General features: G+C 47.3%; 1 protein-coding gene across 3 annotated transcripts in view; it reads right to left on the minus strand.

Annotated features, from left to right (window-relative positions):
- The window catches only part of LOC144492533 (alpha-1,3-mannosyl-glycoprotein 4-beta-N-acetylglucosaminyltransferase B-like), a 243,124-nt gene that overhangs the window by 83,983 nt on the left and 141,678 nt on the right, over positions 1-17,463 (minus strand). For all 3 annotated transcript variants that reach the window (XM_078210655.1, XM_078210648.1, XM_078210664.1), the window contains exon 4: positions 16,243-16,376. In XM_078210655.1, coding sequence (XP_078066781.1) covers positions 16,243-16,376 — 134 coding nt within the window. The remainder of the gene's footprint in view (positions 1-16,242; positions 16,377-17,463) is intronic.

Raw genomic sequence — 17,463 nt, forward strand, 5'->3', positions numbered from 1 at the left:
GGCTTTTATTCATAACAGAATCAGGAGCACATCCCAACAGGTAACTGACCCAAACTGAACAAGGGGGAGGAGACAGCCACCTTTATACTAGGTGACAAGGGGAGGAGCCACGCCGGCAGGGGATGTGTCCAGGTTGAACTGAAGTCCACCACATTCACCCCTCCTTTAAAAAAACAACACGGGGTGAAGTGGAAACAATATCACAAGTCCATATGATCTGGTGGCTTGATCCGCCGTCACGATCGTCGTAGTGCAGGTTGCAGAGTCGTCCGAGCAGGGAGAGGTGTCAGCCCAGGCTCCATACAGTGAGCGTCGAGAGGAGGCACCAGGTGGTGTGAGGCGGACCCATCCGTCGTCTCGTCCAATAGTCGGGTACTGCGTGGCGACGGCACCGGCGGCTCAAGCGAGCTGTACATAGGGGTGAGGGGAGTGAGCTGTGGCCCTGGTGGTGTATGGAGAACAGAGGGAACTGGGGCTGGGGGGTGGAGGGCCGTAGCGGGCTCTGGGCGCACAATATGGGAGACTGAGACTGAAGGGGGAAGGGGTGTAGTGGTCTCTGGGCGCACAACACAAGGGACGGAGGGGCGGAGGGACGTGGGGGCCTCAGGGGCACCTGCGGGTGCCAAGTCGTGGACAGAGACCATGTCCTCCTGCCCGTCAGGGTACGCTATATAAGCGTATTGAGGATTAGCATGGAGCAATTGGACCTCCTCGACCAAGGGGTCTGCCTTATGGGTCCGGACATGCTTCCGAAGCAGGACGGGCCCTGGGGACATCAGCCAAGCTGGGAGCGAAGTACCCGAGGAGGACTTTCGGGGAAAAGTGAACATCCGCTCGTGAGGGGTCGTATTGGTCGCTGTACACAAGAGTGACCTAATTGAATGTAATGCGTCCGGGAGGACGTCTTGCCAACGGCTGACTGGAAGGCCCCTAGACTGTAGCGCTAATAGAACAGTCTTCCAGACCGTTGCGTTCTCCCGCTCTACTTGACCATTACCCCTGGGGTTATAGCTAATGGTGCGGCTGGAGGCAATGCCTTTGGCGAGCAGGTACTGCCGCAGCCCGTCACTCATGAATGAGGACCCACGGTCGCTATGAATATAGGATGGAAAGCCGAACAGGGTGAAGAGCATGTTCAGGGTCCGAATCACCGTAGCCGTGGTCGTGTCCGGGCAGGGGAAGGCAAAAGGGAAACACGAGTATTCATCGATGACATTCAGGAAATAAATATTGCGGTTAGAGGAAGGGAGGGGGCCTTTAAAATCAATGCTGAGGCGCTCAAACGCGCGAGTGGCCTTTATAAGGTGCGCCCCCCCCGGCCGGTAGAACTGTGGTTTGCACTCTGCGCAGACCCTGCATTGCCTGGTAATCGTCCGGACTTCCTCGAGGGAATAGGGCAGGTTACGGGCTTTGACAAAGTGGAAAAATCTGGTGACACCCGGGTGACAGAGATCGTTATGGAGGGACTGTAGCTGGTCCAGTTGGGCGCTGGCACATGTTCCACGGGACAGGGCGTCTGGGGGCTCATTGAGCTTCCCAGGCCGGTACATGATGTCATATCGGTAGGTGGAGAGCTCAATCCTCCACTGCAAGATCTTGTCATTCTTAATCTTGCCCCTCTGCCTGGTGTTAAACAGGAAGGCAATGGACCGCTGGTCCGTAATTAAAGTGAACCGTTGGCCCGCAAGATAATGGCGCCAGTGCCGGACTGCTTCCACGATGGCCTGGGCTTCCTTCTCAACCGAGGAGTGTCGAATCTCAGGGCCTTGTAGGGTCCAGGAAAAAAAGGCCACCGGACGGCCCCTTTGGTTAAGGGTGGCGGCTAGGGCAAAGTCAGATGCATCACTTTCCACTTGGAATGGGATGGGCTCGTCCACAGCGTGCATCGCGGCCGCCGCGATGTCCGCTTTGATGTCGTCGAAGGCCCGACAGGCCTCCTCTGCCAGGGGAAAAGAGGTCGATTTTAGGAGCGGACGGGCTTTATCCGCGTAACGGGGAACCCACTGGGCATCGTAGGAGAAGAAGCCCAGGCATCTCCTCAGTGCTTTGAGAGTAGTAGGGAGGGGAAGCTGCATAAGGGGACGCATACGGGCTGGGTTGGGACCAAGGACACCATTTTCTACCACGTACCCAAGGATGGCGATTCGCGCGCAGCCGCTGACTGCATTAAAGATGGCTGCGCCCGCAGAACACACATGGCGCCACGAGGCTTCGCGATCGGCTTCGCCCGGCAGACTTTGACGAAGTGGCCTAGCTTACCGCATCCGGAGCAGATCACATCCTTCGCCGGGCAACGACGCCGAGGATGCTTGGATAGGCAGCAAAAGTCGCATTTGGGCCCCGCTGGAACAGCCGTTGCGGTGGAACCGTCACCGGAACGGGATGCGGGGTAGGCCCCGTGATTGCGGGAGGCTGCTTCTAGCGATTCAGCCATCGTGGCCGTTTTCTGGAGATCCAGGCCATCCTGTTCAAGCAGATGCTGCCGGATGTAAGTAGACTCAATACCCGCGACGTAGGCGTCCCGGATCAGGTCCTCCGTGTTCTGAGCTGCTGAAACAGCCTTACAGTCGCAAGCTCGAGCTAGGACCCGCAGGACGCGCAGAAATTGGGCGCACGATTCTCCTGGCTGCTGCTTGCGAGTAGCCAGGAGATGTCTGGCGTAGACCACGTTAGGGCTCTTTTGAAACTGCCCTTTTAAGAGTTCTATAGCGTCCACGTATGTAGTAGCGTCCCGGAAGATACCGTAGACTGCTTCGCTTACCCGGGCGCGGAGCACGTGGAGCTTATCGCCGTCGGAGTCGACGACCGCGGCGGCGTCGATGAATGCTTCAAAGCAGTCCAGCCAATGGTCAAATTTATCAGAGACTCCAACCTCTTGAGGGTCTATTGTTAACTTGTCGGGTTTTAAAAGCTGCTCCATGTCGGTCAAATGTTATGAATAAAATTGATGTGCTATCAATTAGGCAAAAGACTACTTGTGTGCCAATACAACTGTAGGCTTTTATTCATAACAGAATCAGGAGCACATCCCAACAGGTAACCGACCCGAACTGAACAAGGGGGAGGAGACAGCCACCTTTATACTAGGTGACAAGGGGAGGAGCCGAGCCGGCAGGGGATGTGTCCAGGCATAACTGAAGTCCACCACACTAATCAAAACCCTGTCCATCTCTTTCTTAAATTAACTCAAAGTCACAGCATCCCCCACGCTCTGGGATAGTGAATTCCACAGACTCACAACCCTTTCAGAGAAGTAGTTTCTCTTCATCTCTTTGTTAAATCTGCCACTCCTCATCCAAAAACTATGACCTCTTGTTCTAGATTGCCCTACTAGAGGAAACATTCTCTCCACGTCTACTTTACCAATACCTTTACCATCTTGTACACCTCAATTAGATCTTCTCTCATTATTCTAGACCAGGGAGTATAGACCTAAACTGCCCAATCGCTCTTCATAAGTCAAACCTCTCAACTCTGGAATTAATGTAATGAATCTCCTCTGAACCGCCTCCAATCCAATGACATCCCTCCTCAAGCAAGGGGACAAAAACTATATACAATATTCTAAGTGCTGATTCACTAATGCTTTGTACAGAAGCAGCAACACTTCACTACTTTTATATTCTGTTCTTTTAGCAATAAAAGCCAAGATTCCATTTGCCTTCCTTGTTACCTGTTATACCTGCATATTAGTTTTCTGTGATTCACGCACAAGAACACCCAGATCCCTCTGCACCGTAGCACTACAGAATTTCTCTCCATTTAGATATTAATTTGCCTTTATATTTTTCTTATCAAAATGGATAACCTCACACTTGTCCATGTTAAACTTCATCTGCCAAATTTTGCCCCATTCAGTTAACCTATCCATATCGTTTGTAATTTTTTAATTTCATTATCTCAACTTACTATCCCACCTATTTTAGTGTCCTCTGCAAATTTGGCTGTGGTACCTTCTGACTCCACATCCACGTCATTAATATAGATTGTAAATAGTTGGGGCCCAAGGACCAAACTCTGTGGCACCCCATAGGCAGGCCTACAGGCACTCCCTGCCTGCCCGTAGGTGCAGCCAAAGGCTTTCCTGTAGAGGGGGTTCAACAACTTTGTCCACAGCAGTGGCCTGCCCCTTCACCACTAATCTGGCCACGGAGGAGGGCATTAAATTCTACCCTTGAACTCTATTTCTTTCCACAGATGCTGTCTGACCTGCTGAGTATTTCCAGATTCTCTTTTTTTCCATTTTGGATGTCCAGAATGTGCAGTATTTTGCTTTTGTAACCCCCTCCACACCAATTAAGTGTTCACTCATGTGGAAATCTTGACTTTAATCAGTTTGCAACCCAAGGTGGTTCGGGATTTGAAACGGTCCCGCCTCCTGTTTCTCACTTCCATGGGGAAGATTCAGCCTTGCCATTAGAAGCCAAGGTATGATTTTTTCAGCAGCCTTAGCAACTTGTCCTGCCACCGTCAAAGATTTGTGTATGCACACTCTCAAGTCTGTCTGTTTTAGCACTCCCTTTAAAAAGGTATCATCTTGTTTATAAGACAATACTTCTTCTTATTCCTTGCAAGTTGCATCACTTCACACTCCCCTGAATCCAGTTTCTCCCACCATTTCATCATTCTGTCTCGCAGTGTCCTCAATCCAGCTGTTACTATCCGCCTCGCTGTTAACTTCATTTTTGAGTTTCGTGTCATCCGCAGATTTTGAAATTTCACTCTGTGTATCCAAGTTCAGGTCGTTAACATACACCAAAAAGTGCAGTGGTCATAATTGCAACCTCCGGGAGACATCACTGCATACTCCTCCACCAGTCTGAAAAATACCCATTAACCACCACTACTGTTGCTTTTGTAACCACTTTTGTGTCAATACTACCACTACACGACCCACTTAATCCCATGGGGTTCAATTTTGCCAACATGCATTATTATGTGGTACTTTATCAAACACCACTCGAAACTTCACAGACACAAATCAACCACACTGCCCTAGTGAATTCTCTCTGTGACTTCAGCCAAGAGGCTTTGTTCGTGGTGAATTAAAGCAGAATTATGAGTTGAAAACAGCAATGAGACTAATTCGGCTTGTCTTGAGAGTTTCAATGGCTTTTAGTAGCTGTAGTGCAAGTTATGGAAATTGGCAGCATTAGAGTGAAGATCACTTGAGTGGTTTCCGTATGTCGTTTGGTGGATTAATGCTACGGCTTCTTAGCTGGTTGTGTTAGGTAATGACCTTGTAATGGTTTCGAATAACTTTGACTATTGTGTACAGATTAAACTCTAGCATCTACAAATAATTTGTGTATTGTTTGATAGCTTAATGTTACACTCCTGCCTATTTACCTCTGAACATGCTGTAACTTCTTTTCATTGGTGTCTTGATTTGAAAATGAGTATGACAGAATTTAAGACGCCCTCATTTAAATATTGTGTCGAGAGCATGGCAAATCCTTCAAATGGCTTTAGAGCATAGAACATAGAACATTACAGCGCAGTACAGGCCCTTCGGCCCTCGATGTTGCGCCGACCAGTGGTACCAATCTAAAGCCCCTCTAATCTACACTATTCCAATATCATTCATATGTTTATCCAATAACCACTTGAACGCTCTCAACGTTGACGAGTCCACCACTGCTGCAGGCAGGGCATTCCATGCCCTTACTACTCTCTGAGTAAAGAAACTACCTCTAACATCTGTCCTATATCTCTCACCCCTCAATTTAAAGCTATGTCCCCTCGTGCTAGCCAACACCATCCGAGGAAAAAGGCTCTCACTATCCACCCTATCTAATCCTCTGATCATCTTGTATGCCTCTATTAAGTCACCTCTTAACCTTCTTCTCTCTAACGAAAACAACCTCAAGCCTTTCCTCATACGATTTTCCCACCATACCAGGCAACATCCTGGTAAATCTCCTCTGCACCCTTTCCAACACTTCCACATCTTTCCTATAATACGGCGACCAGAACTGTACGCAATACTCCAAATGCAGCCGCACCAGAGTTTTGTACAGTTGCAGCATGACCTCCTGGCTCCGAAACTCAATCCCTCTACCAATAAAAGCTAACACACCGTACGCCTTCTTAACAACCCTATCAACCTGGGTGCCAACTTCCAGGGATCTATGCACATGGACACCCAGATCCCGCTGTTATCCACACTTCCAAGTATCTTACCATTAGCCCAGTACTCTGTATTCCTGTTACTCCTTCCAAAGTGAATCACCTCACACTTTTCCGCATTAAACTCCATTTGCCACCTCTCAGCCCAGCTCTGCAGCTTATCTATGTCCCTCTGAAACCTGCCACTTCCCTCCGCACTGTCTACAGCTCCACCGACTTTAGTGTCATCCGCAAATTTACTAATCCATCCTTCCACGCCCTCATCCAAGTCATTAATAAAAATGACAAACAGCAGTGGCCCCAAAACAGATCCTTGCGGTACACCACTAGTAACTGAACTCCAGGATGAATATTTCCCATCAACCACCACCCTTTGTTTTCTTACAGCTAGCCAATTCCTGATCCAAACCACTAAATCACCCTCAATCCCATGTGTCCGTATTTTCTGCAAAAGCTTACCATGGGGAACCTTATCAAACGCTTTGCTGAAATCCATATACACCACATCAACCGCTTTGTCTTATCTATAAACTTTTCCATTAGAATCTTACACTGGGGTTTTCACTTTCATTGTCACAACAGTGGCACAGTGGTTAGCACTGCTGCCTCACAGCGCCAGGGACCCGGGTTCAATTCTCGGCTTTGGTCACTGTCTGTGTGGAGTTTGCACGTTCTCCCCGTGTCTGCGTGGGTTTCCTCCGGGTGCTCCGGTTTCCTCCCACAGTCAAAAGATGTGTGGGTTAGGTGGGTTAGGCCATGCTAAATTCACCCGAGTGTCAGGGGGATTAGCAGGGTAAATGCGTGGGTTTATAGGGATAGGGCCTGGGTGGGATTGTAGTCGGTGCAGACTCAATGGGCCGAATGGCCTCCTTCTGCACTGTAGGGATTCTATGATTCTATAGCATCCAACCAGAATTCATTAATACTGAGCCACAAGGGGACTTTGGGCAGGTCACCAAAAGCTTAATCAAAGGAGTAAGTTTTAAGCTTAGGGAGGAAATTCCTGGACAACTGAAGATGGGGCTGCCAGTGGTGGAGTAATAAAAATCAGGGGTATGCAACTCTTCTTTCTTCTTAGGCAGTACCTTGGAGTCAAGGATGATTTGCTTCCACACTGGCGGGATTTTACGACCTCGCTCGAGAGAGACCGGAAATTCCCTTTGAATCATAGAATTGTAGAATCCTACAGTGCAGAAGGAGGCCATTCGGCCCATCAAGTTTGCACCAACCACAATCCCACCCAGACCCCATCCCCACAACCCTATGCATTTACCCTAGCTAATCCCTCTGACACTAAGGGGAAATTTAGCATGGCCAATCCACCTAACCCGCACTTCTTTGGACTGTGGGAGGAAACCGGAGGAAACCCGCGCAGACACAGGGAGTATGTGCAAACCCCACACAGACAGTGACCCGAGGCCGGAATTGAACCCGGCGCTGTGTGGCAGCAGTGCTAACCACTGTGCCACCATGCCACCCCACGTTAGTGAAACAGATTTATTTATAATGGTCACCATTAGACTTTTAATTCCAGATTTTTATTGAACTCAAATTTTAACATCTGCTGTAGTGAGATTCGAACCTGGGTCCCCAGAGCATTACCCTGGGTCTCTGGATTACTAGTCCGGTGACAATACCACCACGCCATTTCTTCCCCTCCTGCCCAAGGTTAATGGAGATTTCCGTTGTCGGACCCTCACCCATTCCGATTCCATGGCAGGAATGTCAGGTGTCCAATGTATGAACTACAGTCTCTGTCACAGGTGGGGAAGATGGTAGTTGGAGGAGCGGGTGGGTGGGGTGCTATTTCACTGTCGACGTTTGACCTCAGCCTGTTCTTGGCGATGACCCTTGAGATTTTCAGCTCCTTTCCGGATACTCTCCCCCCACTTCGGGCGGTCTTGGGCCAGGGATTCCTAAGTGTCGGTGGGGATGTTGCACTTTTTCAAGGAGGCTTGGAGAGTGCCTTCGGAAGCATTTCCACTGCTCTCTTGGGGCTCACTTGCCATATCGAGGCATCAAGTAGACGTGTAACAAACCAGAACTGACACAGTGTAGACAGCCTGGAGGAGTTTAGGGTGGAAGAGTTTGCAGCGATAGGGAGGGGCAAGGCCATAGAGGGATTTGAAAGCAAACACAATGATTTTAAAATTCTCAGTGATTTACTTGATAAATTGGCTGGGGCGGGGTGGTGCAGTCAATGGAATTGACACAAAGATAATCATTTGTAGCTGGATAATGCAAGTATTCAGCAATATATAATATAAAATAAGAATAGATAAGACTAAAAATTCATTTGCACCTGTTTTTGTGCCAGTTTCTATTTAGGAAGGCAGATTGCACACTTTGCACTGCCTCCTCACTTGAATGATTCCGGCATGCAGCCAAACACAATCTGCACTGCTGGCTGCCTACACTTTCAACAGGGGACCTGATAGTTTGTAGGGTTAGCATGTATTTCAGCATCCAGACCTTAATGCCAATCTTCTTCACTTTCAGGGAAGCTGCATTGAATGAAAGGGGGCAGCTGCTGCCTCTCAGTGCTACAAATGGAATGGAGGGAAATGGAGGAGTGGCACGGTGACACAGTGGCTAGCACTACTGCCTCACAGCGCCAGGAAACTGGGTTTGATTCCCGACTTGGGTCACTGTCTGTGTGGAGTTTGCACGTACTCCCTGTGTCTGTGTGAGTTTCCTCCGGGTGCTCTGGTTTCCTCCCACAGTCCAAAGATGCGCAGGTTAGGTTGATTGGCCATGCTAAATTGCCCCTTAGTGTCAGGGTGACTAGCTAGGGTAAATGCATGAGGTTATGGGAATAGGGCCAGGAGGGTTTGTGGTCAGTGTAGACTCGATGGGCCAAATGGCCCCTTTCTGCTCTGTAGGATTCTATGGATTCTATAAATGGAGCAAACAGAGCAGAAAGAATTGATAGATGCGGAATTGGAGGTATTGCTCATGGAGAGGGACAGGATGTTTCTCAGGGGACCAGGAGGCCATCAGGCACTACGCTCCAAAGGAAATGGATCAGGTGGCCAGGGAAGTGAATTCCTGGGACAAGATTTTCCTGCCCCAACATAGGGGCCAAAGTATATTCATTGGGCTTTTAAAATGGCAGCCGTGGACCGGGTCCTGGATTGCTGCCCCTATTTCCAGTTCTGGAAATTTTCATCAGCACAGGAACAGAGGCAGGTAAGGAGCCTGCACATTGTTATCCCAACAATGCGGCACCATTGCAAAAATGGGCACTTTGAATCTTCTGCAACTTTGATGGAGGGGGCAGGTTTTGGTAAATGTCAGACATCACTTCAGCAGAGAGGTGTCTTGAAACAAGACTTAGAGGCAGGAATTGTATGAAAGGTCAGTATAAAAGGTGTTGATTACTTCATCTGTAATGAAATGCTATAGTGAGAAGTCTCGCAACACCAGATTAAAGTCGAACAGGTTTATTTGGAATCATGGGCTTTCGGAGCGCTGCTCCTTCATCACGCACCTGATGAAGGAGCTCCAAAAGCTCATGATTCCAAATAAACCTGTTGGACTTTAACCTGGTATTGTGAGATTCCTTACTGTGCCCACCCCAGTCCAACACCGGCATCTCCACATCGTGAAATGCTATAATGTAAGTTATATCTGTTTTTACTAAAGTGAGTGATGATAGTGCGATGAGAGCGGCATGGTGGCACAATGGTTAGCACAGCTGTCTCACAGTGACAGGGACACGGGTTCAATTCTGGGCTCGGGTGACTGTACAAATTCCACACACACATTCTCCCCAAATCTGCGTGGATTTCCTCCAGATGCTCCAGTTTCCTCCCATAGTCCACAGATGTGCAGGATAGGTGGATTGGACATGCTAAATTGCTCCTTAGTGTCAGGGGGATTAGCGAGGTAAATAAGTGGGGTTATGGGGATAGGGCCTGGGTGGGGTTGTTGTTGCTGCAGGATCGATGAGCCGAATGGCCTCCTTCTGCACTGTAGGGATTCTATGGTTTGAAAAACAGTGGTTAGCACTGCTGTCTCACAGCGTCAGGGACCCGGGTTTGATTCCCGACTTGGGTCACTATCTGTGTGGAATTTGCACATTCTCCCCGTGTCTGCATGGGTTTCCTCTGGGTGCTACGGTTTCCTTCCACAGTCCAAAGATGTGCGGGTTAGGTGCATTGGCCATGCTAAATTGCCCCTTAGTGTCAGGGGGACTAGCTAGGGTAAATGCATGGGGTTATGAGAATAGGGCCTGGGTGGGATTGTGGTCGGTGCAGACTCGATGGGCCGAATGGCCTCCTTCTGCACTGTAGGGATTCTATGATCTATGACACAAAGGTTGGTGGTGTTGTGGATAAGTGTAGAGGGATGTCAGCAGTTGCAACGAGACATAGATAAGATGCAAGACTGGGCGGAGAAGTGGCAGATGGACTTCAACCCAGATAAGTGTGTGGTGGTTCATTTTGGCAGGTCGAATAGGATGAAAGAATATAATATTAAGGGTAAGACGCTTGGCAGTGTGGAAGATCAGAAGGATCTTGGGGTCCAGGTTCATAGGACGCTCAAAGCAGCGTCGCAGGTAGAGGCTGTGGTTAAGAAGGCATATGGAATACTGGCCTTCATTAATAGAGGAATTGAGTTTAGAAATCGAGAGATAATGCTGCAGCTGTATAGCACCCTGGTCAGACCCCACCTGGAGTACTGTGCCCAGTTCTGGTCGCCTCATTACAGAAAGGATGAGGAAGCCATAGAAAGGGTGCAGAGGAGATTTACAAGGATGTTGCCCGGATTAGGTGGCATGCCTTATGAGGATAGGTTGAGAGAGCTAGGTCTTTTCTCCTTGGAGAAGCGAAGGATGAGAGGTGACCTGATAGAGGTGTATAAGATGTTGAGAAGTATTGTTAGAGTAGATTCTCAGAGGCTTTTACCCAGGGCGGAAATGGTTGCCACAAGAGGTCACAGGTTTAGGGTGCTGGGGAGTAGGTACAGAGGAGATATTAGGGGTACGTTTTTCACTCAGAGGGTGGTGGGTGCGTGGAATCGGCTGCCGGTAGTGGTGGTGGTGGCAGATTCAATAGGGTCTTTTAAGAGACTTTTGGATAAGTTCATGGAAGTTAGTAAGATAGAGGGTTATAGGTAAGCCGAGTAGGTAGGGACATGTTCGGCGCAACTTGTGGGCCGAAGGGCCTGTTTGTGCTGTAGCTTTTCTATGTTCTATTAAAGGACAAGTTATCATTTAACAATGTGGTTGCCAGGTTTTTACTTTTGACAACTGTCAGCTTGTCAAGTGAAAGGACAGCAATGTGAATGTGGAATAATCTTCTGATGCATTGGAATAGAGTTTTCACCGGATAATGTACTATTCTGCATTGTGCAATATGGAACAACCAACTCAATTTGAAATCTAGAGATGGTTTGTGAAATAAAAGCAAAATACTGCAGATGCTGGAAATCTGAAATAAAAACAGATAGTGCGAGAGACACTCAGCAGACCTGTCAGCTGTGGAGAGAGAAACTGAGTCAGTTTCAATAAGACTTGAAATGGTAACTGTTGTTGCTGTCTATACAAATGCTGCCAAATCTGCTGAGTTTTCCTGGTTGTTTTAAATGTCTCAATTGCTTTATTTCTTTCCTTGTAGTTCAGCATAGCCATCTGTTTGGCTATGAAAGCTTTGACAGATTTAAAAACTTCTGGCCATCTTCAAAGACTGTAATAGATGCTGCACTGAAGTTTATTTTAACACAATCATTCAGGGGACTGTCAATTTGAATGCCTGGCTGCCTTCCAAACTACTCTTGGGTTCTGTTCAGCAGAGTTTGTTTACACAGCTGTCTAGGGGAATTTGAGCTTATTTATTTTGACTGATTTATAACCTTAGAGTCATAGAGGTTTACAGCATGGAAACAGGCCCTTCGGCCCAATTTGTCCAAGCCGCCCATTTTTTTTTAAACCCCTAAGCTAGTCCCAATTGCCCGCATTTGGCCCATATCCCTCTATACCCATCTTACCCATGTAACTGTCTAAATGCTTTTTAAAAGACAAAATTGTACCCGCCTCTACTACTACATCTGGCAGCTTGTTCCAGACTCTCACCACCCTCTGTGTGAACAAATTGCCCCTGGACCCTTTTGTATCTCCCCCCTCTCACCTCAAACCTATGCCCTCTAGTTTTAGACTCCCCTATCTTTGGGAAAATATATTGACTATCTAGCTGATCTATGCCCCTCATTACTTTATAGACCTCTTTAAGATCACCCCTAAGCCTCCTACACTCCAGAGAAAAAAGTCCCAGTCTATCCAGCCTCTCCTTATAACTCAAACCATCAAGTCCCGGTAGCATCCTAATAAATCTTTTCTGCACTTTTTCTAGTTTAATAATATATTTTCTATAATAGGGTGACCAGAATTGTACACAGTATTCCAAGTGTGGCCTTACCAATGTCTTGTACAACTTCAACAAGATGTCCCAACTCCTGTATTCAATGTTCTGACCAATGAAACCAAGCATGCCAAATGCCTTCTTCACCACTCTGTCCACCTGTTCACCACTTTCAAGGAGCTATGAACCTGTACCCCTAGATTCCTTTGTTCTGTAACTCTCCCCAGCGATCTACCATTACCTGAGTAAGTCCTGCCCTGGTTCAATCTACCAAAATGCATCACCTCGCATTTATGTAAATTAAACTCCATCTGCCATTCGTCAGCCCAGTGGCTCAATTGATCAAGATCCCATTGCAATCGGAGATAACCTTCTTCATTGTCCACTATGCCACCAATCTTAGTGTCATCTGCAAACTTACTAACCATGCCTCCTATATTCTCATCTAAATCATTAATATAAATGACAAACAACAGTGGACCCAACACCGATCCCTGAGGCACACCGCTGGTCACAGGCTTTAGTTTGAAAAACAACCCTTTACAACCACCCTCTGGCTTCTGTCATCAAGCGAATTTTGTATCCATTTAGCTACCTCACCCTGGAACCCGTGAGATTTAACCTACCATGCGGTACCTTGCCAAAGGCCTTGCCCTCATCTACCTTCTTGGTTACCCCTTCAAAAAACTCAATCAAATTTGTGAGACATGTTTTTCCACTCACAAAGCCATGCTGACTGTCCCTAATCAGTCCTTGCATCTCTAAATGCCTTTAGATCCTGTCTCTCAAAATACCTTCCAACAACTTACCCACCACAGATGTGAGGCTCACCAGCCTGTAGTTCCCAGGCTTTTCCATGCAACCCTTTTTAAACAAAGGCACATTTATCACCCTCCAATCTTCAGGCACCTCACCTGCGACTATCAATGAGACAAATATCTCTGCTGGGGACCCACAATTCCCTCCCTAGCCTCCCACAATGTCCTGGGATACACTTCATCAGGTCCCGGGGATTTATCTACCTTGATGCGCTTTAAGACTTCTAGCACCTCTTTCTCTGTTATATGTACACTCCTCAAGACATCACTATTTATTTCCCCAATTTCCCTAACATCCATGCTTTTCTCAACAGTCTTCTGAAAAAGTTTTTTTTTAAAGTGGCTTGCAAGTAATATTTGTTTATTTTGACAGATTTATGAGATTTTCATGGACTTCCAAATGTTATAGGTCTTATCAACTCGGTTTATAATGGATACTAAATGAGTGAGCTGGGTGTTAGGCAAAGGTTTAGGTGGGTTTGAGGAATAAGTGGGGGGGTGAGTGGGGTGTAAGAGGGTGGGGTGAGTGTCGGGGTCCTCCTACAGATCTGTGTAATTGGGTCAATGACTCTGTTAATGCCTTTAAACCTGGTTGCCTCCGCATTGGCCCACCATTGTCTCTGCCTCTGCTGGATAAAAAGCCCACCAGATGGCACTCCAGGTTAGGAAGCGAAATCACTACGGCAGGAACGTTCCTGATTCCCATCTTAAACATGAAAATTCGATCCCTCTCGGCTCGGCACAATGACCTGGCAGAGATTTCACAAGAAGTTTAATTAACTCATGCAGCTGCCCAAGATGCCTTGAAGAGCTATCTCATACTCATCACCACACCAATTTCTCACCTTGCTCAATGCATCACATCTCCACCATTCATCTATCAACAGTCCCTAGCACTCAAGACTCACAGCTAATGTGCAGATAGTCCACCTCACCTACACATACCTTTCAATGATGCCAGCCTCATGCCCAGCTCTTGCTGCCTTCATATACCTCCAGTTACTTGGCTTTTGCAGGTAGATCACCCAAACACTGAACAACAGGATCACTGGCATTCTGCCCTCTGATGAAAAGGCAGTGTTATTTGATCTGACACTCGCAGTCACCAGCTCAGACACTGGCACTACACAAGCTTGAGAGGACAATGTAGAGTCAGGTTTGTACATGGTGAGTCACTGGGCATGAGTAGACTCAGCCACACCAGGGTGAAAGGATAGCTTGTGAGCCGACTCACTGAAGAGCGAGGTCATAGATAAGGAGACTCAGATGAGGACTTTGATGGGGTGGCATATGTAGAAACATAGGAGCGAGTAGGCCATTGAACCTGTTAAATCTGCTCTGCCCTTTAATATGATCGTGCTGATTGGACTTCAATGCATCCCCATAACCATTTACAGCAGTGGAGGACAATCTGCGATCCAGGGGCCACTTGTGGCCCAACTGGGTTGTGAGTGTAGCCCATGAGACATTCACCGGAATTTATCGCCTCGCCCACCATAGAATCGGAGCAGGTGAGGGGCAGACAACGGAAATGTCCATTGACCTCAGGCAGGAATTTCCTGTCTCTCACAAGCAAGGCTGTAAAATCCTGCCCGTTGTATTGACCGTCGCTCACCCACAGGATTACCGCATTCCACTGATTTCTATCTGTGTAGTGATTTTCTTATTGTTATGACTGAAGTGATGTGCATGTAAAGCGAGGGTAAGTGAAGTGAGGTTCATGCTGATTGCACGCAACATTGACCATGAGAGCCGTGCATTCCAAAATGTGTCAATATTTCTTTTGTTTTTACTATTTGTAGTTGACGATGTTTCTATCAATATATTAACGATTAAGCATTTTCAAAACATGTTATGAAATATTCAATGTGTATTAAGTATATTTAATCCTATTCATGGGGTCAAGGTTAGTGAACAAGCCTGATTTCAAGCTTGCAACCTATTAAGAAGGAGGGCCACTCATGCAGCCTACTCCCTAGCCTAGGTTGTCCATCACTGCTTTATGCTATTGTTAATTAGAAATCTTTCAATGTCTACCTTAAGCATACTCAAATGTTGTTTGATACCATCCACCCGTCTTTCATACGTACGGCCTCCATACCTAGCATTAGTTATGTAATGCTAGGTATTACATACTAACATTAGTATGTAATATTACTAATATTACATGCTGGCATTGAGTTCACATGCCACATTACTCATTTGTGTGATGGACAGAACGTGTTTTTGGCTTGTGAGCAGCATCCTGTTAGTGGCGAACACCACTGATGTTGCCACTGCATGGTAGCAGCGTGAAACATCTAGTTTCACTTATTGCTCGAACGTTTAAGATACCTTACCCTCCCAAGGTAATCCGGCTGACACGTCAGTAATACTCAAGGAACCAGTTGATGCTTCAGATGAATACCCTCGGTGCAGTTTTTGCTCTGTATTTATTTGGCTGAGTACAGAAACTCTATTCCATTAATGTTCTGCCCAGAACAGGTCCGTGGCTCATTGTGCACTTATGTTTTATCCAGGACCGTTTTTCGTGGCAGTTTTGCCGGTGGTTGTTTGCCATTGCCTTCCACTGGCAGGAGCAGGGGGGAGTGGGCAGGAACAGGAGTCAAAGCTGCTCCGTTGATCTCATGCTGGGCCACACGCTCACCGTCTAGCAGAGCTTAGCAGCCCACTTGCCCTGTGTTTGAATTTACTTAACCAACTGTGATAGAACAGATTGTCCCTTCAGTGTTAAATTCCATTTATCATGCTACATGGCGGTTGTTTATTCAACACGACAAACAACAATAATTGACTTACAACTTAGAGAGCACATTTAAAATGTATGACAGTTTCACGGATGCTCAGGATTGGTGGTAATAAAGTTTATTACTTGCAAAACAATTTTAGACTAACATTGCGCTCAATAAAATATTATTCAAAACTTGACTGACCTCTGCAATGAGTACAACTATTACGCAATTTTTCCTTTCCTCTGGAGACAGCTCGTAAATAAGGGAGTTCAGCGTGTCAAACAGGTAAGTTTGTGGTTCTCTCTTTACTGTAGGTATGCCCATCACCATCAAAACTAAAATAAGGAAAAAGCGGCAGGTGAAGTAATACATCACAACTAGAAATCTAGCTACATGTTAGGCAATGATTGCATTGGCACATGGGAGACATTTAAAGCCTTTGAACCTTTTGGACAAAGACAGCAGATAGAGCATGTAATTAATAAAAATAATTAATCTAAACTTTTATTCAATCTTTAAAATATTCGCTACTTGTGCCCAGTTTTATATTTTATTCAGAGGTAACGGACATCCAGAACAGGATTTTGTGTTTTGGGTCAGAACTCCGAAATGGGGTCAGGGGCAGCACTGCTGCCTCACAGTGCCAGTTCCGACTTCGGGTCACTGTCTGTAAAGAGTTTGCGCTTTCTCCCTATGCCTGCGTGGGTTTCCTCCGGGCACTCCGGTTTCCTCCCACACTCCAAAGATGTGCGGTTAGGTTGATTGGCCATGCTAAATTAGCAGGATAAATACGTGGGGTTATGGAGATAGGGCCTGGGTGGGATTGTGGTCGGCGCAGACACGATGGGCCGAATGGCCTCCTTCTGCATTGTAAGGATTCTATGGAGGCCCCGACAGTGCTATTACTTGAATTCGTCAAATGGTGTCTGGACAACGTGCTCACAGTGCAGTTAGGGATGGCAGAGCAGCCAGGCTCTGGAAGCCTGAGGGCTAATGGGAAGAACCTCTCTCCAGAGTGGACCACGGCTGCAGCTGTGATCAGGTAGGCCAAGGGGGGGAGACGCTCCCAAAGTCTGCCTGGGGTGCTTCCCCCACCCCCCTGGTCTACCATCAGTAGGCCTTCTCCAAGATAGTTGCCATGGTGCTGACAGCCTTGTGGGACCCTTGTGGGTCAACCAAAAAACTCCAGCTAAATGGCTGAGGAGAGATTGTGGTATCAAACTGGCATACCAGCTGGCACCAGGAAATTACCTCCTTACCCACCCGCCTCCTGTCTAGCCCCCATATCAGGGGGTGGGGGAGGGATTTCCTAAATTGTCCCATATTGTTTTTTTTCTCTTTTTGTGCCTCTTTTGGGAGACTATATGGAATTAGATTGTGGGGATTTAGGGATGCAGTGGTGATGGCTAACGGGGGCAGTGA

Source organism: Mustelus asterias, chromosome 1, assembly GCF_964213995.1.
Source record: "Mustelus asterias chromosome 1, sMusAst1.hap1.1, whole genome shotgun sequence".
Classification (NCBI taxonomy): Eukaryota; Metazoa; Chordata; class Chondrichthyes; order Carcharhiniformes; family Triakidae; genus Mustelus; species Mustelus asterias.